This window comes from Pundamilia nyererei, unplaced genomic scaffold, assembly GCF_000239375.1.
Source record: "Pundamilia nyererei isolate P.nyererei 1_Seehausen unplaced genomic scaffold, PunNye1.0 scaffold00004, whole genome shotgun sequence".
Classification (NCBI taxonomy): Eukaryota; Metazoa; Chordata; class Actinopteri; order Cichliformes; family Cichlidae; genus Pundamilia; species Pundamilia nyererei.
The window spans coordinates 8871892-8894276 of record NW_005187405.1 but is presented as its reverse complement, the minus strand read 5'-3'; the positions used below and the strand labels follow the sequence as shown (position 1 = coordinate 8894276).

At 37.7% G+C, this 22385-nt stretch overlaps 1 protein-coding gene across 1 annotated transcript in view; it reads left to right on the top strand.

Annotated features, from left to right (window-relative positions):
- Positions 1–22385, top strand: part of pth1r (parathyroid hormone 1 receptor) — a 46521-nt gene that overhangs the window by 11352 nt on the left and 12784 nt on the right. Inside the window, exons 2-5 of the mRNA XM_005721513.1 lie at positions 13336–13438; positions 19387–19494; positions 19677–19798; positions 21870–21964. Of these exons, the coding sequence (XP_005721570.1) occupies positions 13336–13438; positions 19387–19494; positions 19677–19798; positions 21870–21964 (428 nt within the window). The remainder of the gene's footprint in view (positions 1–13335; positions 13439–19386; positions 19495–19676; positions 19799–21869; positions 21965–22385) is intronic.

Below are 22385 nucleotides of genomic sequence, written 5' to 3'. Positions count from 1 at the left end.
TTTAGAGCATATGACAGGACAGACGTTGTTTTGTCTGGGATGAATTTGAAAGGGATCGATATCAGCTAAAGAGAAAAACTCTGAAAACAGTATTGATATGCAAAGGATCAGCTGTCCTTTAATTCATCACTGCACTGCAACAGTAGGTGCATTTTAATTCAAAGATGTGAGCCTTTTCCCGTTGTGCAACAATTCAAACTTAGTTTAAGGTTCGAAGGTTCAGAACTGGACTGAGTGGCTGTCTCCTTAAAAATAAAGTGGTCAAAAATATATATTTCTTTATGTGCAGCACAGCTGTTGCTTTTATCTCTATTAGCTTATTTTTACTTTCTATTGCTGTTTTCTGGTGAAGTACCAATTTGATATTTAGATTGATTATTGCTCCAATCCTGACTGAAAGAACAGTTTGTCAGTGACAAAATGCTACATGGGGTTGATCTCGTCAGAGTTCAGTTTCGTGCTTACTTTGCAGCAATTAAACCAGCTTTTCTTTGTAAGCTTTTTAAAACATGTGTTCAAGTGAGTTTACACCAATGAAAACCTCGAAGAGTGTCTCTTTCTTGGCCACATGCTTTTACTTTTGTTATTGCCAATCTTCACTTGTGGCTTGTGTGTGACAGGATGACAGAAAAGTGCAGTAATGAGTCTCAGACTGGGCTGTAATGAGTCTAAGTCAAAAAGTTTGGTTAAAAATGTTAATAGATTTTCATTTTTTTTATGTATGACCCGTGGACTTTGGCTATTCTAATAGTAAGCACAAATTCAGGGAATTGATATTCTTGGATCTGTTTATTTTTCACATATTCTTTTACAAAGTCAGTAAACTAGCGTTGAAGTCGAGCTTGGGGTCACCTTACTCATAACTGAATGATGAGTTTTGTCATTGCAATATATATAAAACACATAACAATGCAGTGAGAATAATATTACAGCAATCCCAACAAAAGGTTCATTCTGTTCATCTGGACGTAGCGTTTTCAGTTTCTCCCACTGAAAACGCTACGTCCAGATGAACAGAAACAACCATGCAGCAACTAAAAGGTATGTTATAGTTAGCTTTAGGATTCAAACTTAATTGTCATTACACATGTATGAACATGTACAGGATAACGAAATACAGTAGATAAAAGGGCTGCGGGTCGGACTCGAATCCGGGTCGGCTGCTCTCGGCCATGTGCCATATGGTTGGCTGCACATCCAACTAAGCTAAATCTGCACCCATGTTTGTGAGTCTGCTATGGTTCACTTTGGTCCAAGTGATGTTATCAAACAGCGAGTCCTAGGTTATGAGGGGACATCCACATGCTACCAAATTTTCTGTGACCGTAACAACTCGTGTTTACATTAAAATTCAGCTATTAGATAAGTGCCATTCAGTCAGGCTTTAGTGAAGTATCACAAGACCTCCAGCTTCCCATGTTCACAACAGAGTATAATCACCACTTAAAGTAGGAACACATGCAGATGAACAGATAAGCCGACAAAGGACAGGAAGAGAGAGAAAACCTGCAGTCGCACACATACACGCTCAAGCACAAACAGACCTAAAGTAATGCTTTCAAAAGAAAACATATAATTAGACAAATTAAACCATTACTTGACCAAAACTCAGCACCATGACAATCCTGACTTTTTTCTGTTTTGCCACCGACCTTTTATTCACAGTTTCAAGTAATGTTTAGTGAAACAGGAGCGTGGTTCGAAGGCCTCAGCACCATTGGCCTTGTAAGAAAGTGTGGACGGCTCATGCTGACAGGTCAGCTGCAGGCCTCTCAGCTGGAGTACAGCACAAACAGTGTAGCCTGTGTCTGCTTTAATTTTCCCTGCTAAATAAAGTGCATCTTATTCATGTGCATTAATGTTAGTGTTTAAAAAATACATTAAATCCTTAAATGTTTTACTAAAGAGATCCTCTGTATATGTTTATCGCCAATAAGTCCGCAATAAAATATATTTGCATTTCATTTAAAGGTTTTATAGAATCAGAAAACCCATTCAGGCATTTTCTAGTGAAGTTAAAATTTGAGAAATTAGATAAATGTTTTAATGTATTTAGAAAATTCAGGAGTATGAATTACGGCTTTTTTGAAAATGCAGTTTGAATTTTATTCAGTCTTTCTTAATAGTTTGTGTTTTTGCTGTATAGGTATTTTTCCTGGAAGCCTTGTCAGTTTTTATTTCAACTCTTACAACTGTATATGCAACACAAGATTATTTTAATTATCATATTGCAGGTCATGAAAATTTACTGCTGTCAGATTTGATTATTATCATTGTATAAATGCAGAAATATGAAAAAAATGCACATTATGTAGTCTTGATCTAGAAATAATTCCACTGCATTTAGTGTGGTTACATAGGTGTTAATTACATTCTGAATACGTATTTGATATTGATTGTTATTTTATTAGCGTGGAGTATAATTCTTACACCCTGTGTGGTTCTATTCAATTTGAGAGCATGACTTTTCCTTTGCTTTTGATTTGAAATTATTGACTGCCCTGAAAAGCACTTCAATCAAGGTGACCATCTGCAAGAGGTTCACTCTAAGTGGCCCCCTTCAGCAAATCAGAAGAGTGCAATATTAACTGGCAAAGAGAGACATCTTGGGTGATTAAGCTATGCCCAATTAGTCCACAATTTTGGAGCTTTTTATTGGGAAGGCAGTTATGATGAGGGGTCTTATGCAAAAAGTGCCCTTGTCCTAGTTCTTAGCGTGCAGCGGGCCCCTTGGTGTCCCTTTGGTTAACAGTGGAAAGGGGCTGATTGAAGTGCTGTCCTCTGTATGTGTTGTCTTTTTGTATTCATCCCCTTCCTCACTAAAATTATAATAATTCATAGTTATTCAAGGTAGACTGTGAAAATTCTAGCATGTCCATAAATTACTTTTAGTCTTATTAAAAGGATAAGCTGTCTTACCCTTTTCACCAAGACAAAGCTTTCTTGCCTCAATATATCTGTCTGTCTGTCTGTCTGTCTGTCTCCCTCCTCCTTTACCCAGCCCTAACTGACTGTGTTAAACAGACAGTATTACATTGTTTGGTGTTGACACATTGTCTGCATTACATGCAGCATGCATGCTGAGATTGCTCAGTGGTGTTTCACACTCATTTGGAATTGTAAAAGTTGGCTTTGTGATACTAATTGAAAAACTCCCTGTAGGCATAATATTGACAGCGAGATAGACAGGGCTCTGCGTATTATGTGAATTCACTGTTAATTATGGGATCAAGCAGCAAAACAAATATAGCAGTAGAAAAGATGCTGATATGAGTGAGTTGACTTGAATGAAAAACACTCACTGGACAGCTGGACAACTCATCTGAGTATTCTCACTGTCATCATTCATTGATGAAACTTTTTCATAAATGCCTGAATAAACTTACCTTTAGAAAGTTTTGAGATGTTTCAAAGTTTAACCTGTGACTTTTATTCTTGCTAAAGTATGTAGTTTTGTGGGGAGTCTCATTTAAAAATGGATGAATCTGTCCATGGTAATAAATATTGCATAATCCTACTTTCTGCAACCTCACATAGTTAGTTTTTACAATTACTGTAGGGCAAGGCTATTTGCAGGTATATGATTGGATTGACCCACAAACCTGACATCATTCATTACTGTTACAGATGACAAAAATGGAATAATCAATTTTGACTGATTGAAGCCTGTTTTCAGTCATGCATTTAATCCCTACTAATGTTTTACATCAGCTGATGTTATTTAAAGGGGTAATAGCTGTAATGCCAAGCTGTGACTGAGATGGTCTCATAATCCATTAATGCCGATCTGCACTATAAAGCCACATATGTAAGGTCTGAAAAAACACATCCAAAAAAAGCCTTTTATGGGTTTTAAATCTACTTTAAAATGTATATTTTAACCTATAATCCTCTTATTTCATGCATAATGTTGCATTTATGGCAGTGCATCATTCTGCTATTGAGGCCCAGTGACCTGTGAGCGTTGTTTTGTTTGTTTCATCAGTTGCTTTGTGACATCCGTTAAGACATTATGAAATGTCTACTGCATTTGACTGTTGCATAACCATTAGTTGTTTTTAAGCTTTTGATGAAAATTAAAATAGTGCATTTATATTGCTTTGCTAAAGCAACAGTCTGTAGTTGCTGTATTAAATCACTTATATAATGCAAGAATGATCCCTTTTTAATTTGTGAGAACAACAGTCACAGCTATCTGCCTTGTGTGCAGCCTCTCGGAGTACACACAATGTTTCCATCAAGGACAAAAGTGCTGTTCTTCAGGCTTATGACCAGAGCAGGGTATAATTAGGAACTAAATGCTGCTTTAAGTCAGAATGTGGTCTGCGAGCATTTCCAAAGGACAACCAGTCTTGTGGTTTGTGGTTTTTATCATCAAATGCAAATTGCACAGTTGAAGAGGAGTGGCACTGACTCATAGAGTTTATAATATCCAGGAACCTCATCCGCTAAAACATTCATGCGGCGCAATATGTCAAAAGTAACATATTCATGTTTTTTCCAGATAGTAGACAGCCCATTAAACACTAGATTCAGCGAAGTTATAATTTTCTAGAACCTTACTATTTTGTGAAGAAAAAACATGCAGGAAAGTCCAAAAGCCCTTGGGATCAAATTTTGAGCACATGCCAACAACAAGGAAGTGAATGTTAGCCTATGGTGTAAAGAATGGCAAATGACCAAAACAAGTACATAAAACAAACATTCAGCTGTATTCCTAAAATTGAGACGTTTCACAGCAACCAGAGTAAATATTATATGTGTAGTATTTATCATTCATGTGATGAAGTGTGATCTGGAATGGAAAGCCTTACTTATGACCATTACCTAAAAAAAACCTTATCTTCGCACAGGGATTGTCTAACAGAGAAGCATTATTGGATGTCTCTGAACTTATAGAAAAATTAATATGGTTTCCACTGAAAACACTGCCAGAGTTGTGATGAGAGGTTCTATGTTGACAGTGAAAACATCTGCAAACACTGAACTGAAATAACACAGAATATGCGTCCAGTGCTCTTAAAGTCATGTGAAGTTTGGCCTAAAATAATTCTAATAATAGTTATAGAAATTTTGTTTCAGAGTTTCTTCTGCTTTCATGGTTGTTAAGGTTTTACCCACAATTTTGGTAGTATTTTTAAATATGAAATCACTGTAACCAATGAGCTCATATATGCCACTGCTACAGTAATCCTAGATACACTTGGGTATAAGATCAGGAATGCATATAGAGAAAGCCCTTATGGAAAGGTAGGCTGGAAGCCAAAATCAGGGAAACTTGAAAGGATGTTATAAAAGTTATGAGATGTGGGTACTGGATGGATGGGAATGACAAAAAATGTCCATAATTGGGGGCTCTACAAACTACCAAGCAAAGGCTTATAACTATGGTGACTAGGCTGAAGAGATACACCAGAGAAGCAAAGGCCAAGAGAATAAATGGTCTGTTTGCCAAAGATCCAGCAGCAACCTCCCAGAAAAAGAACCAGTTAACAACACAAAGGCAAAAATCTTATAAGGTGTCTCAAGAATGAAATGCTGATAGCACCAGGATCTGATATCCACACCAACTGGCTGAAGAAGTGGTACTCCATCAACAAACACCTGGCAACACAAAGAAGCAGGCTGCTAGTAGCAGGTACTCATCTTGACTTGCTAACACAATCATGAAAGATCCCTGCAAGTTTATGACACCATGAAACTACCATGCCAACTAGCTCTCTCTCTAAAACATGGAAGCTCCTCTAAGGCATCATAGCAACCAAGCTGAGTAGGCTTGACATGAGTTAACATATAAGCACAGCTCAGAAGGCATTGAAAATAATACCAGAAGGCCAAAACACCAACTGCTGGTTAATAGAGCACTACACCAGGGCTGTAAGACCAGGAAGACTAATCTCAGCACTGTCTGGTTGGACTACAAGAAAACCTACGACTCAATGCCCCACACGTTCATAGTGGAGTATTTGGCACTATACAAGGTAAAGTGTGTTCATAACATCAATCAGGACAGCTACAAATACATGGGTATCCTATAAGCCAACAGGGTCCGCAATAAAGATCCATGAAGATCAACCCCAGTCAAATATCTCAGTAGGTAAGATAGATCCTGAGAAGGTAGCAGTAGGAATAAGAGCTGAACTATCAATACATATGACCTACCACTCATCAGACTGTTACTCAACTGGAATAATAAGATGGCCACAGGTAGGGCTGCTCAATTAATCGAATTTTAATCACGATTATGATCTGGGCTTTCAACGATCATTAAAAATGACTGAGCCGATTATTAGCACCTCCCTCATTTATCCGCGACACCTTAAAGGCCGGTCCGTGAAAATATTGTCGGGCATAAACCGGTCCGTGGCGCAAAAAAGGTTGGAGACCGCTGATTAAGAGGACCCGAGGGAAACTCGGAAAGCTAAGCAGAAGTTATTTGGAGAGTGACTGCCGTTGGTTGAAAAGAGAGTTTAAAAAAAAAAACTTCAGTGGTGTTGCACACTATTTTATATTATTTTTTTAAAGTCATTGTTAACCCTTTAAAGCCGGTCAGAGCAGCATGCTCCGTTTTGCGTAACTATTTTTAAATCCCTGTAGAACCTGAACCATGTAAGCTAGCGCAATAATTTGTTTTGCATATGAAACCGGAGGAGTTGTACTTACATCTTATGCCATCAGCTTGTCCTCGGTCACGGTTTCGTTCCACATATAGCTTTGCAAAAATTGCATAAAAAGCGCTTGCAGGAACAAAAACATAATATTCCAGAAACACGCTTTGCCGTTCCTATCAGCTGTTCGTAACACTTCCCACAGTGAAATGATGCACATGCTGTTTTCTTTGCAAATTTGCATCATAGGATTGTTTTTCGTTTTTCCTGCAGTATATAAAAATTGCTGTATCTCCAAAATAAAACTATGAAGACACTCAAAATAAATTTCCTGTGGTGGGAAACTATTTTTTGCAACTTTATTGTATTTAAAGTTTTGAGGGATAAACCTCTTAAACTTCTCCAAGTAGAAATATATGTAAACAAAACAAAAGCAATTTTCAATTTTTTTTGTAGTTTATTGCACTTTTTTGCAATTTATGTAATTACTATGGACTTAATGCATACATATTATTAAAATATGGGCTATAACAGTTGTATTGATGTATAGCAACTTGAAATGCTCCCACAAATGGCACTACAGCATGTAAAAAAAAAAAAAAGCTCTGGTGGACTTGGTTCTATAGTAGGTCTTAAGGGTTAAATAAATATCGTCAAATAATCGTGATCTCAATTTCAGTGAAAATAATCGTGATTATCATTTTTGCCATAATCGAGCAGCCCTAGCCACAGGAGAACATAAATGCCACTGATGTCAAGACATAAAAACTCCTTACAACATATGGTGCTTTTTACCCAAAGTCCAACACGCGGAGGCTTTACACCCAACAGAAAGTAGGAGAGCAGAGCCAGAATCCAGGAAGAAAGATGAAAAATCAATGAATGCTTTAGAAAGATGACCCCAGGGATAAGCTACTCTAAGATTTCCTCAGATATCTGAAGACACAACAGTGATGAGAAACTATCATGGAATACCAAGCCACTGCATTGGATATATCATGGACTGATAGCAGAAGGGGTTGACATCAAGTAATCTGACTAGTGGCTAGAAAAGCACAAAAAACAGGGAAGTAACAGGGGCTGAAGGAACAACTGGAGCAGATGTGAAAGGTAAAGACCAAAGTGGCCCCACAATGATAGGAGCAATAAGACCAATAACGCCCAAGCTGGAAGAGTGGCTCCAGCAGATTCCAGGCACATCAGAGGTAGCTGTGCAGTAGAGTACAGTTCTAGGAATAGCTAAGATGTTGATGCATTTTTACTCACCTTCACCAAAGAAATTACTCACAAAAATATATATATTTAACAATTGTCCAGACTGAATTTTGAGCCAGCTTCACCTAACATATATTTATAAACATTCATTTATATTAAATCAAAAACTCTTCTTGATTTGAAAAAAAAGAGGCTCATAGCTAGTTTATGTAGTGTCTGTTTACCTCCATGCATTGAGTGGTTGCTTTGGAACTTTTGGTCTTGTGGATTTATTTTTTGTTTATTGCTAAAAAAAAAAGTAAAAAAACAAACATTCTGGCCAATGATGATTTCTTGCAGATCATTAATAATCCTTTCTCTTCGACTGTTGTCTTATTAGCGTAAACTGGATATAACCCCAACTCCACAGAAATGTTGGCTTTTCATAAGCCTTTTAAACAATAACACAGGACAGTCTGATGTTGAAAAAGAAGATAAAAATGCACACCTTCGATACTGAAAGCTAAAATCTGCAGTGTCTAGTTCAAGTGTAAATGCTGAAATGGAGCACCTGAACATCTTTAACTATGGAAGAAGTTTTTCAGAGACCTACAACACCTTCTACATGCATGTAAAAAGCCAAAATGCATAGATGGGGCTCGTGTATAGACAGGATTTCAACAATTCAGTTTTAACAAACTTCTGAAAGTAATCAAAGCTGTTGGGATGCATTTTTTATTGCCCACTGAGTTTAGCTTGAGGATAAAGTATATTAATTTTGGCAAAGGAATTGTCCCTACATTCAACTTTCTGGGAGATCAGTACAAAGTTCAAGCCACTTCGAAGCTGTAGTGTTTTGCTCAAAAATGCTTGCGTCTTTGCCGTCATGATTGGAACTCGCTTTATGTTGTGTTTTTGATAGAACTTTTTCATGGTCTGAGATAGTACTAATGAGATCACTGAGCTTTATTTTGAATCCAAATACACTGTTGACTCACTGCAGATAATTATACTCCACTGAATCCAGTGGTTTTTGTGGTTCATTTAAACTTTTTGGATACTCGAGTTTTTGTTTTGTTTTTTCTAATGAAAGTCTACCTCACAAGCTCCACCATTTGACTCTCTGATTCCGTGTAGGACATTACAGGAAATGACTTTGGTTAGCCACAACTTTCTTCAAAAAAAGAAAGAAGAAGAAATAAAAAGCGCAAAGCAGTCCGCAATGAAGGCTGTTGGTAATGCAGTGGAAACCCAGTGTCTCCACTCAATGTATGCATGGCGTCTAGCCATATGACACATTTCTGATGGACAGTTTATTAGAATTTTTTTTAACCTTTGGTGCAAACTATTTGAAAATCAACAAATGGACACTGAAAATATTTAACTGTCATGCCAGACAAATCAATCTCTGACAGATAAATACAACTTGCATTAATGACCAAATGCTGAAAATAGAAAACTAAAACTAAACTGTAAATGTGCCTTCACTCCCACACTGTATAATGTTAGCATTTCATCCTAGCGGTTAAACGCTCTCTTGACTGAGCACCCTAAATACAGTTCTCTCAATATTGGTCTTATATTCTTGCAGAGGGCTGCAGTTTAAGTCATCAAGCTGCAGTTTGCAAAGACAAATAGAAACTTGTGGTTTATCCAAGTGGAGTTTGTATTCTAGCGACCGGTGATGAAAACACACATATTTATATGTTGTGTATTTTTCTAATTCTCATTTTGGCACAAACTCAAAAGCATTTCACAAAAAGAATACTGTGTTTTGAATGCAATGCAGTAAATAAGAATGTCCACGTTTCTCCCTGTGAGAGGTGTGTTTACTTTGGAGGTTTGGACTCTGGCCAGTGGAGGAGGAATAGTTTTCAGAAATAATCACGGGGCATACATATTACCCAAGATTCTCCTCTTGAAATGGTAAATGATACTCCTCTATATCCTTGGATGCAGGAGTCTGGTTTTTAAGACAGAAAGCTGAAACTCCATGCCTCATTTTGGTTTACTGTTTCACAGGGGCTTAAACACCACTATAAAGGCTGGGATGTTTGTTCTTAATGTGCTGGAACAGCAGTCTCACTCAAATGGCAGAAATAACTTAGAGAAATTGCAATATTTCACACTGATTTGAAGTGTGTGGAAAAATTCAACATATATCAGCATAATGCATGCAATTATTTAAATGGTGAAAATACATTATGCAGCTTCAGCTAGCCTTGTCACTTATTCTCCAAATCTTATTCTCCCCAAAGAGCCCTCATTTGGTGTTTTACGGTGGTGATGAGGAAAATTATCTGCCAGTACAAATTCTCTCATAAGGCTATAACTACCTTAAAACCTGGTGCATGTTATTGCACCTTAATAACTATGCAGGAAGTGATCGCTCGTATCGGAAAAGAAATATATGATCTCAAGATAAAGCTGATCGTGATAACGCCTTCTGCAGCATAACAGTCCCCTTAATGTAGAGGTTAGACGTTCAGTGTTTTTCCTTTAATTTGTCACCTGTCCGCAAATAGAAAGAGTAATGATAGTGGTGTTATTCTTACCAGAATAACTTCCACATCCACTGTTTCTGATTACCTATTGGTCATTACCTAAAGTAAGACTAGGCAGCTTTTCAGATGAAAATAGTGTGAACGTCTCAGAAGCTGTCAGTGGAATATTCTATATTGGCTTAGTTAGTACAGTAAACAGGTAGTATCTATCCTTGTTCGCCTGCGGTAAAATGTTATTCCATCTGTGGTTGTTTACTGTGCAAAGCCATAAACGTCTTCATTCTGTAACCTTATTCAGTTCTCAGACTGGACATCCTTATTTCAGGGCTGAAAGTAGTGAAAATATTGATGGATTGAGGTATTGTGGGTTTGTATGGAGCAAACCCACAACGGCTTGGTATTTACAGTTAAATTTAAACCTCGTGAAGTTGCGTACTTCTGTTAGAAACAAAGTATACATGTCTTTGTTCCTATCTGTACTTATTTATTATATTTCTCATTATGAACAGGCACAAGAGACGGCTGAAAAAGTCTTGAAAAAGGTTATACAACAGTTGGTTCCTATACGGAGCTGTATTGCCAACTGCAAAAATAGAAATACTTCTTAGTAGACTGTACATCTACTATAGTAACTGTTATAGTAAATAAGTACATTCTCTTAAATGTTGTACTCGGGAACCAGTGTAAAATTCTTGTAATTTATTTCAGTACTGCAGTGTTTTGGTACTGTCCTTTTTATGGTTGGTTCTCAACATTTATACTGCTGTTACTGCTGTAAAATTTCAGCATTTCATATACTTTAAATAAACACCACGGCAATTGGCTGTACTAAATTATAAATAAGAAGAATACAATATAAAATACTGTTGCAGAATGAGTAAGCTCACTTCCAGTATTTCTATACTCACAAAAAAGAGTATAAGAGTAAAAGTCTTATTACTAAAACTTATTTTCCATAAGATGTTTTATCTATAGCTAGAGGCTTGAACACAAATATTAGAATGCAAACATCAGCTTTCATGTTGTTTCATGTGGCACATCAGACCAGGTAATGTTTTTCCAATCTTCTGTTGTCCAATTTTGGTGAGCCAGTGTGAATTATGGCCTCGGTATCCTGTTGTTAGCTGACAGGAGCTGTACCCAGTGCAGTCTTCTGGTGCTGTATCCATCTGCTTCAAGCTTTAACATGTTGTGCATTCGAAGATGCTCTTCTGCATACCTTGTTTGTAACAAGTAGTCATTTGAATTGCTGCTGTCTTCTATCAGCTCAAAGTAGTCTGGCCATTCTCCTCTGATCTCTGACATCAACATTGGATATTTTCTGTTGAGATCAGCAGGTTCTGAAATAACCAGGCCAGCCCATCTGGCACATTCAAATTCACTGAAATCACCTTTCTTTCACATTCTCATGCTCAATTGATAATGGCTACTTTGTTGAACACACTGAGTTGGTGCCATGTGATTGACTGATTAGATATAACAAGCATACCTTAAAAATAAGGTACACAAATTATTTAGTTAACATCTGTCTGAACAAATTAACAAATATTGTAGAGACTAAAATAAGATTTTTCAGGGCAACAAGAGAAAATCAATTATATTACTTATATTTAGAGATAGAATCAGGCATGATCATTATATCACAATGAGATTCGACAAGCAAGTCTCCACACCGCCTTTACTTTGTACCTGCAGCTATCTGTCCATGGTTATATATTCCATTGTGTCACGTTTAAAAAATATATATTCTAGATCCAAAATGACTGTGATAAATGTTTAGAAAGGTGAATTGTTTATGCATAGATTTACCTTGTTCTCCCTGCTGTCTCTTGCTCATCGGTAAAACAATTACTCGTTACTATTTGAAGTGTTCTGCTTCTTGCTTTCATAGAAGCAAAATTTGATTTCTTCACATCCAGACATGTAATTTGTGTCTGAAACCGACAGATGCAACTGCAGCCAGGCAGTCAGCTGCTCTGAGTAAACGTCTGTCTTTAATTTGCACTATTTGCTCTGGATCACTGGACCAAAAAAACAAGACTGTGTGTGTGTGGGGTTTTTTTTAGCCGCACCTCCAGGCGCTCTGTACGGCATACGTGTTAGTTTATGTCTCATGGTGTGCGTCTTATAGTTTTGCTGCAGTGTGGCTCAGAGAACAATGATATTGCCTACATGACAGCATTAAATATCCTGGTGATCTAGCCTTTAGTTTAGGCGGCCTGTTTTTTCATTTCCACTCTTCTTGTCATGCTCTGTTAAAAATGAATGTTGTCGTTTTCAATACAGTCACATTTGTCAATGCCCGAAAGTGATCCACAGGCAAACAGCAAGTCAGTCAGTGTGACCTATTAGAATGGAAAAAGTTTCCCTGACTGGAAAACCACACCTGAGTTACCACGTCACCCTCATATAAAACGTTCAGAAGCTGAAAATATATAAGGGGTAAAAAAAAAAAAACTGCAGGGAATAAAATGTAATTTTTGTCAGTGTTAAAATTTTCCTCATGTCGATCAGTTTACTGCTGGAATAAGCCTGCATGCTGCAAGTGAAACTGATGCTGTTGAGTCAGGGAAGTTTAGCTTTCACTTTATCACAGTAAGACTGATAGAACTCTTCAATGAATCCACTGATGTGGTCAAAGTACAGGACTTTCTAATATTTATCCACTGTATTACTGTCACTCATATCTGGTGAATTTTGGAGGAAGGAAACTGGATTTAATTTTTTTCTCCACAGCACCAGGAGCAGGGTTCCAGACAGTTTGACAGTTTTGAAGCAGCTGTAAAGAGACATTAATGTCTAAGTCTGAACTGATTTTCATGCTCATTTCAGATCCAGAGAAGAGTCTACATCTGCAGCGAAATATTTACACTTTTATGTTGTTCTTGTCATTTTAACTGCCATGTAGCTGAGTTGTAATAGATGTTTTGTGTTGGAAATTTTCTTTGAAAGTATCTATTTTTCACACTATTCCTGTTTCCACTTCCATATCCTTCCGTTAACTCTGCGGCTTTCCCTCTGATTTGCAGGTTTACACCGATGATGTGCTGACAAAAGAGGAACAGTTAGAGTTTTTGTACAGAGCCAAGCAAAAATGTGAGGCCATCATCAAGGCAAAGCAGAGGATTCCTGGTGAGTACAGAAACAAATCTGTCAGTCTTTAGTCGTATGAGTGGCTTTGTGAGTCTGTAATGACAATACTGTTATTCTTCAGGGGGACTTGAACTTTCAGTATTGAATTTCATGGCAAAATGGTCAACAGCCACATAGGAGATTTAAGTAGGATTCATCATCAGGGGGCCAGAGGAATATCTGTATAAACCAGCATGGCTCTTTAATATTTGTTCACATATTCCATTGTGTGCTACAGCTGTGGATTGAGTGCAGTCATGTGAAAAAAAAATCACAGATCCCTAAATCCAGAATTAAACCTTAAATCGCCTGTAGGATGTCTTTTAGCTGGAGACTCATTTTTAACCGGGGGCTTGAAATGGATGTGCACCGCTTCTCTTGCAAAAGCTGAAATCTGTAAAAAAAAACAAAAAGCAAAAACTAGGTTAAATGGCATATCTGCACACCTGACCAGCCCCTTACATTTTGTAGACTGGGGAAAGTGGTGAAAGTGGGGTGTGAGGGGTGGGGTGTGGGACATGTACGCACTTATCAAGGTGTGCTGTGGTTTAAAATAGGAACATTGCCTCCAGGTGTGCGTGTGCATGATAGTGCAGATTTGATTAACATTTAGCGCATGCACAGGACATTGTTTGCTTTTGGTTCATTGTTTACTCTGTTAGCAGGATTGTGATTCTCCTCATTCCAAAGCAGAGTAACAAAGGGATTACAGATTCAATGTTTGTCATGCAAATCACCCAGTAAAAGGGGTGTGTTAGAGAGATAACAGATACAAATCCATAAGTCGTCCCTAATAGCTTCTGTATATCGAATAACATGTCTTGTTTAGCTACAGATTATTATTACAAGATAACTAATAGCTAAAAACTGGAGGAAACTAATCAAGCAGAATGCGTGAAATTGAAATGGGATCATGCGTTTGGAAGGTGCCGCTTTATTTGCCTTTTATTATTGGTTTCCAATAGTGTGATGTTCCACTACCTGTTAAAGGTTTTTTAGTTAAAAGATTTCTGTCACAGGCACATTTGTCAAAGGCGTTATCACTTAAAAATAGTTTGGGGCTTTCCGCTTGTGAGGAAGCTCCCCAGTGAATTCTAGCTGAAGCTAGAGGTTCAGTGTGGAGTGCAGTAAATCCCCCAGAGGCTGCACATGGCTGCCGAGCTGAAATATAATGTACGAGGCGGAGGATGCCATCAGACACGGGAGGTGTACCGAGAGAAGGCTGTGTATGGAGGGAGAAACCAATCAACGGTGAAGTTTACCAAGAACTGTGGAAGTAAACTGCATAACCAGCAACATGATGAACACAAGCTTGAAAGTAAAGAGTCCATCGAGACGCCATGTTGATTGAATGTGATTGGTGACTTGTTTGAGAGTGACTGTTGATTATAAGAGCTTAAACTAATCAACTGATGATGTTCATACTTCACCATAATAAGTAAATATTTAAATTAAAGGGACCGTTTTGCCTGTATTTCGCTGATATGTTAAAATCACGGCCCATTCTTGGAGCAGTTGCAAGACATTTTTTGTGAACTGTAAGTTGATGGTTACATTTAAAACCTCAGCTTTGTTTCCTTTGTCTTCTCTGTGGCTTTCCGAAGGCTGAGCTCGAAGGCAAACCTGGTCCTGGGGTGTTTTTCAATATTTATGGCTATCTGAAGAACGCCATTTTCCTGCAGACCCCAGCACACTGTATTGTCATGTGGTTGCTGTCATTCTCCCAGTTGATTGGAGAGGAATTCCACAGCCAAACCAATCATATTATTTTCTCTTTAACCCCAGTGCATTGTGGTCACATGAAATTCTTTGCCCTCCAAACGATACTCCTTGTAAATGAAACACATAATTAAAAACGTTTACTTCCTGGCTCAGAACACAAAAGCTATTGTTGACTGTTCCCTGTAGTTACATTACCCATGTGGTATGTCCCAACTTTTCATGGTTTTGATAAATATCCACTAGCTCAAATTAGATTAAAAAAAAAGAAGTCAGAATTGCTACTTTTGAGAATTGCAGAGGGCCGAGCAGCAGATTTTGTTTGCTTAGGGTTTATGTTCCAGCTCTTACAGCACGCTTAACAAGATGGCTATAGGCGCCAATGCAGAGGAGAGCAATCAGTGAAACATCAGAGATCTCGCAGACGAGAATCTATCCTGACATGTTGTAGTGACAGGAAAGGTTGGTGTCACATGTCCGCATGCATGCTATGTTCAGTACGAACAATAGGATAAAACCTAACATTTTGCACTATCTTGACTAGACATATGGGACTATATGTACATTTATATTTTAATCTAGTATAAATAGTTGATAACCACGGCCTTATTGCACTCACATGTTCCTGTGTCTGCACATTAGGGGAGACTTTGGCGCTCAATCTGGACTCTAACAAGCCCATCGGGAATGCCTGACTGGGATTCTGTGAAATGCTTGAGGTGCTGTTTAGGGGGTACATCAGCACAAGAGAGCTGACCTGCATTCCTGATGATGCTGGTGTGCCGAATGTGACTCATCCTGCATGTAGTGGTTTTTTGCTGACCTCTTTTGGAAGGTTGCACATGTCTGTTCAATCACATTACAGATGAAGAAATTAGAATAACCCTATTACCTTAATATAGAGTAGAGTCCTCAGTTAAGTCCCCCAGTGTGGTGGAGACTAACGGCTTGAGAAGCACATATGTGCTCCTTGCATGTGCTTGTTTTGAGATTTTCTTTTTCCCTGTAATGCCAGATGAATTGCTTTAACCTTCATTTCGATTTGATTTGAACTCCAGAGCCACATCTGGCTGTTTGTAATTATGCAGTGTGGAAGTCATTTAAAATCTGGGTAGTGGGTTTGCTGTGATGTTGAGTAAAATTATAGATATTGTCAAGATTTTGCCATTAAGTTCAAAGAAAACCGAACTTGCGCTTTCTGATGAAGGATGTCAGTATTTTCCTTGAAAAAGTCATCAAGATTTCAGCAGAAATCACTTTTTAAGAGACATTTTCCTTCCTTTTTGCATTGTGGCGTGAACTTCAAACCATGGGTTGAGATAAACTGATTGCACCAACTACTAGCTTTAGATTTATATCTGTAATTGTCTTGCCTAATCTCCCAGGATTTTTTTTCTGGCTCTTTAACTGTAATCCTGTGGCTTTTTGAACTATTATTGGAGATTAGGAATTACGACGGCTTCAAATGGCAGCAGAGTAAAATGCAGAAAGTGTAGAAAAACTATCCAAAATTATGTGTTAATTAAGAAAGCTTTGAGTGCTGCTTGAAAGGAAAAGCCGTTGTGCTTCATTAGGGCTTCAAATGTGTAAAATTCACCATTTGATGCCTGGGACAAGGTTTTCTTTGAGGGATGCAGTGAGGTTTGCCTGAGGTGGACAGTGGAGGGATGTGGGTTCAAATCCCCAGACCTTGCAGTGTGAAAATAGCTCAACCTTCAAGCTTGTGGTCTGGGTGTAGAATAACTTGGGGAATCATTATAAAAGGCTGCATGTATCAGGAGGAACTGCAGTGAGTGTTTTGACATCTGCAGGTCAGAATCACATGAGTTGGGGGAGAAAAAAACATTCTTCAAACCCCAGTGACATCACAAATACCAAAGTCCCCCCGTAGGCACGTTTATATTTAAATTGCGGTCAAGAAATTTACAGGAAATTGTATGTGTGTGTGTGTCTGTGTGTTTGTGTGTTTAATATAAGCCTGTTAGTAGGTGGTCCTATGGTAGTAAAACCTATGGCAAAAGCAAGCAGCAATTCTACTTTTACTCCCAGGATGTGTGGTCAGTGTGATTTTCAAAACTAAACGCATTTTTTTCCCACCATGCATCTGCAAGAATCAGTCAGCTCCACTCAGTCTACTCTTTAATTTTGTGCTCCCAGTGACAAGCAGTTAAAAGCAAGTCGTCATTTTGTCAGATGTTTCTTTGTAAGTTTGATTACAGGAATGAGAAAATAATGGATCTACTGCAAAGAGAGGAGAGTTTTAGTTCTATGCTTACCTACTTATTAGTGGTCAAAGTGGGGCAGATGTTTTCAATAATACAACATAAATGCCAAGCCATAAGAGAGGTTTTGCCAAGAATCTGTGGTGAAAGGGACTCCGCTCACACTATCAGCAGGCTCCGTTCCACGGTTTAGCTGAGAATTAGGGGACTGTGTGCACTCATAGGTTTCCCCCCCACTTTGAACGTAAAGTTCTTTGTCTGAACTTAGCACAGATGCATTATGGCAAAGTTTAATGTAGCACAGTCTTTGCTAATAATTTGACACAAAATTTTCTGTTGTGATCACCGGGATCACCATGCATCTTGTAAAAATGTGAAGAAAACTTTTTTTGCTTTAATGATTCCTGGGAAAAAAATTTTGCATTCATAATCAGCCTCATTTTTTTTAAAAAAAAAGAGAGAGAGAGAGAGAGAGAATTATTATCATTAACCAATTCTGTTGTTCAAAGAGAAATATGCAATAACTGTTTTTCATGTGATATTTTTATATGTAAAAAAATGAATGCAAATATGGGATTTCATGATCATGATCATTATTATTATTGTTGTTATATTATTATTATTATTATTATTATTATTATTATTATTAGTCAATTCTTTACTATATAATTTATTGTTATTAATAAAGTGAAATCACCCAAACCACTATGGTCACCTAAGTCCAGACTGATACAAAATTGTAGTTCCTAACACATTTATTAGACCACGTCTCATAAAAACAAGCACAAAAAAAACAAAACAAAACTGAAAACTAAAAATGACTGAATTCAAATTTTACCTAAATTTGAACAGGAAAAAAAGGGGATTTTTGGGACCCTTAATTTATTCTTTTTTTCCAAATTTCCTTTTTTTTTTTTGTTTTTTTTGAAAAACAGTGAATCTGAAAATTCATGTATATTAAGAATAACTATACTTTAGCACTAAAAATGTGATTTTGATTAAATAGCACAGCTGTACTGTTGGATTAGCTGTTATAGAACATAAAACAATATTTTGTTAATCATAAATACTGTTAATTTAAGGAAGGACTGGCACAAACCTTTTAGTCGGTGGTCTAAAACATGTTGAGGACTGTAAATTGTAATGAGAACTTGAATTTTTTTTTTCAACTTAATTACTAAATTTTTAAAATAAATATTTTACATTTTCAAAAAATGTATTTAAATATACATAAAATTGTTGCACTGGGTATAATGATTGGCCAAATAAGACATTTGTTTTACATCTTATCACCATTTTTCCCATTCTCTAAAATTTCATTCACCCTAGCAAGACATAACTCTGTACGGAAATGAATAATCAAATTGGATGTTGTTAATTAATTGAATGTGATCCATCTAAAAAAAAAACCTCAAAACATATGATACATATTGAAAGTGAATTATATAATATAGTGCTGTTATTTAACCATAATTTGCCAGTTAGGGCACTACAATGCAGCTAGTGTTGCAGGAAGTCTTTAAATAAGATCCATGCTAAAACCAATTCCATACAACATTATAATGGTTGTTGTGTTATCAACAACGGAGCAGTTATGGAAATATCCGGCAGCTAACAAACAAGCCTTAATGAACACACCACACCAGATTCAATGGACAACTTGTTGTCAGCATGCGGGAAATTCCATGGTTGCAAGTCTTAATTATGTGACAATAGATGGGAAGTGGACAGGCATGTGTTTTCTTTTGGTGACCCATGTTTCCCACAAGTAGAACAAATATGAATAAAAAAAAAAGGGGGGGGGGGTCAGTTATGCCACACATGAAATTACAAGGCTGCTTTTGCAGTGCCATTCCAGTGCTGTTTATGTATCGTGTGTCTGCTTTTTAAAATTCAAACAAAAACCCTGAAAACAAGCAGATCTTGGAAATGCCTACTGACCATTACTGCAGTGCTATAGTCACGACAGGATTTGGTTTTAAGTCAACTCTTTTCTTTTCTCTGCAGATGGTTTCTGCTCACCAGATTGGGATGGCATTGTTTGTTGGCCTGAAGGGCCTCCTGGGAAAATATCCACTCCCTGTCCAGAGTATATCTTTGACTTCAACCATAAAGGTAAGCTTGGCCCTGGATACAGTAAGCAGTTAAATCCCTGAAGTTTAAAATGAGTTAGGCTGCGCTCTGCAAACTCATTGCAAATCATAACTCGAGCTCTCTCTGAACCTGCTTTGGCAATTTATTGAATTATGCAGCTTTAAATCTGTAATTAAAAATAGACTTCTTTTGTTGATTTCTAGGATTAGCACACCGTCAGTGTGACAGCAATGGGATATGGCAGCTGGCAGCAGCCAACAGAACATGGGCCGATTATACTGAATGTTCAAAACACCTCCCCGAATATAACCCAAGCTATCAAATGGTAAGATCCATCTGATTTCCATTTACATGCTGACACTGTCTCCCACCAAAATAATTAACAGCAGCACCATAGCAAATTGTCTCACTTAAGGTATTTAAGAAAAAAATGTACCCTGCAATTATACTTCCTTTGAAATGCGTAACAAATTAACAGCATGCCTTCTTAGTAATGTGCAATGCAAATAAAGTCTGATCGTATTTACTGAAATGTTGAGAAGATGATGAGGGGATAATGAAAGGATAGTCATGTGGTCGCTTTGTGATAAAATGGCTGTAACTGGCTAAATTTATGTTATAATACAAAGTGAAAACAGTGCCAGATTAGTCTTGAACTGAGTCATTCCCTCTTGAATCTAAGACCACTAAGAACTCACCAGACATGGCTCAGTTGAGTAACTTAACAATAATAAGACCCGCAGTTGCACAGTTGAGTCATGCAGCTACATTCGTCGATTTTAATGATTTTTATGCATCCTTTCTTGTGAATGCAGTATCGTCAAATCTTGCACAAATGTTCTCTTGGATTAAGGAAGAACCGATTAGATTTTCATCTTCTTTGAAAACCATTAGTGTGGAGCATTAGCAAACATTTTTATGCTTTTGCAACAGCCTCGACCATTTTGGGAAGACTTTGCTGCAAATCTTTGATATAACCTCGACAGCATCACTAATAGGTGACGAGACCTGGATGCTAGTCAGGGGTCCACCTTATTACAGGTCTCTTCGAGGTGTTTGATAGGATATATGTCAGGGCAGGCCAGACCTGTGTAGGCCAGTTACGTCTGACAACACACACATATAAATAAATATATAATATGCTATTTCCAAGTGTGTGCATGAAATCTATAATATAAAAGTCAGTGAGTGAAGAGTTGAGAAGGTTTTCACAAAATTTTTAGGATGGTTTGGAAAGGGTTAATGAAGTTGCACCACCTCATACTGTAGTGCAATCTATTTCATTGATTTGAGGCTATTGCAGTGAAAGGTAATTGCTTATGACCATTTTATGCTGTAGAATTATTATTTTTCTTCTCTAAGGCCAAACCATAAAAATTGACATACTTAGGCCCAGGGTGGAGTGTGTTGTATATTTAGCTCAGCTAATGTTTTAATGTTAGAGCTTTGTTGTCATTTACCTGACGTTATAATTAATTATCATAATGAGGTCTTTATAGTTGTTGTATTTGTTTCGTTGTTTCATAGCAGACCTGTCAGCTGATAGTGTTTCTTTGCTGTGTATCCTGACACAGTTGCACATTTTAAGCGGGCGTACACGTCTTACAAAATGGAAATCTTTAACTTTAATAAAGAGGATTATGTGTTGCATAATCTGTAATACCATGAGCACCAACAGCACCATTACACTGCAAAGCATCGTGTGGAAACAGTTAAAAGAAGAAGAACTACTACAACTCAGTGTGACTGACAGCTAGATGTGACCTTGATCGCAGGTGCCTGTGCAGAGTTCCTCTACCATCGCTCTGGGTGTTAGATGTCAGTGCTGGCAGTAAATAGCTCTTGTAAGAAGGATGGAAAACTTGTTAAAAATATTGATAAATGAAAACATTCAAAGGCTGTGAGAAAGCCGTGAAAGCTGTCATGCTTTGATCGTCACCCTTTTCTGGCCTGAAACGATACGATACCGCTGTCATCTGTATGACGTCGAATGTTCAGATCGATGTTCCAACAGAGGAGCAGTTGCAGTAGATAATGATAAATATGTGTGCATGAACTAAAGCAAACAGCAATACTGCAGACGCACGTTTTTTTTCTGGCACAAGATCCTGATGCTAAATGATAACAGCAGTGTAGTATCAACTTACATCACAAGGAGGTCCTGGCACTTATTAACTTGGTGACGTGCAGCCAGGCTTCTGCTGGAGGATTAAACTACTGCCCAGTGTACTGATGCTTTCCAGTGACAAACCAGGTTATTTGGAGACATCCTTAAATACATTTTTCCAACAAACAGGATTAGCATGTCTGACTAAAACATACAGCGGATCAAACAATGCAATTAGGAGGGGATAATGTGTCTGTTGATATTCTAACAAATTATCCTTTTCCAACAGGATGTCTTTCACCGTCTGTATCTCATTTACACGGTTGGGTACTCGGTCTCTTTGGGGTCGCTCATGGTGGCTGTGGTCATTTTGGGATATTTTCGGTGAGTCGATGCTGCTGCTGGACTTTTTCAATCAGTACTTTCAACTACAAATGTTCCCAAAAGAGAGGGCGTTTGATCAGGTCAGAAATTAAGGTTAGAGCAATTGGAGAAGGGATCAAAACAGGGAGTCCAAATGATTCACAGCATGATGGCATGCTGTGAATCCCCCATCACCCCCACCCCGACTCCACTGGATAATCGTGCATCGCAATATATGTGTTGTGTCACAGCGACGGCACGGAGCACACAATCTATATCAAGCATTACCTTTGACTTTTACTTTGACTTTTAACAGACTATGATATGACTGCCTTTGAGGAGGAGCCTGCCTTCAGGCGTGCAGTAATGCATGCCTCATTGCCTGACATTTAGGTTCTTTGTTATTTTCATGCTGATTTCAGATTTCGCTGACACACAACCA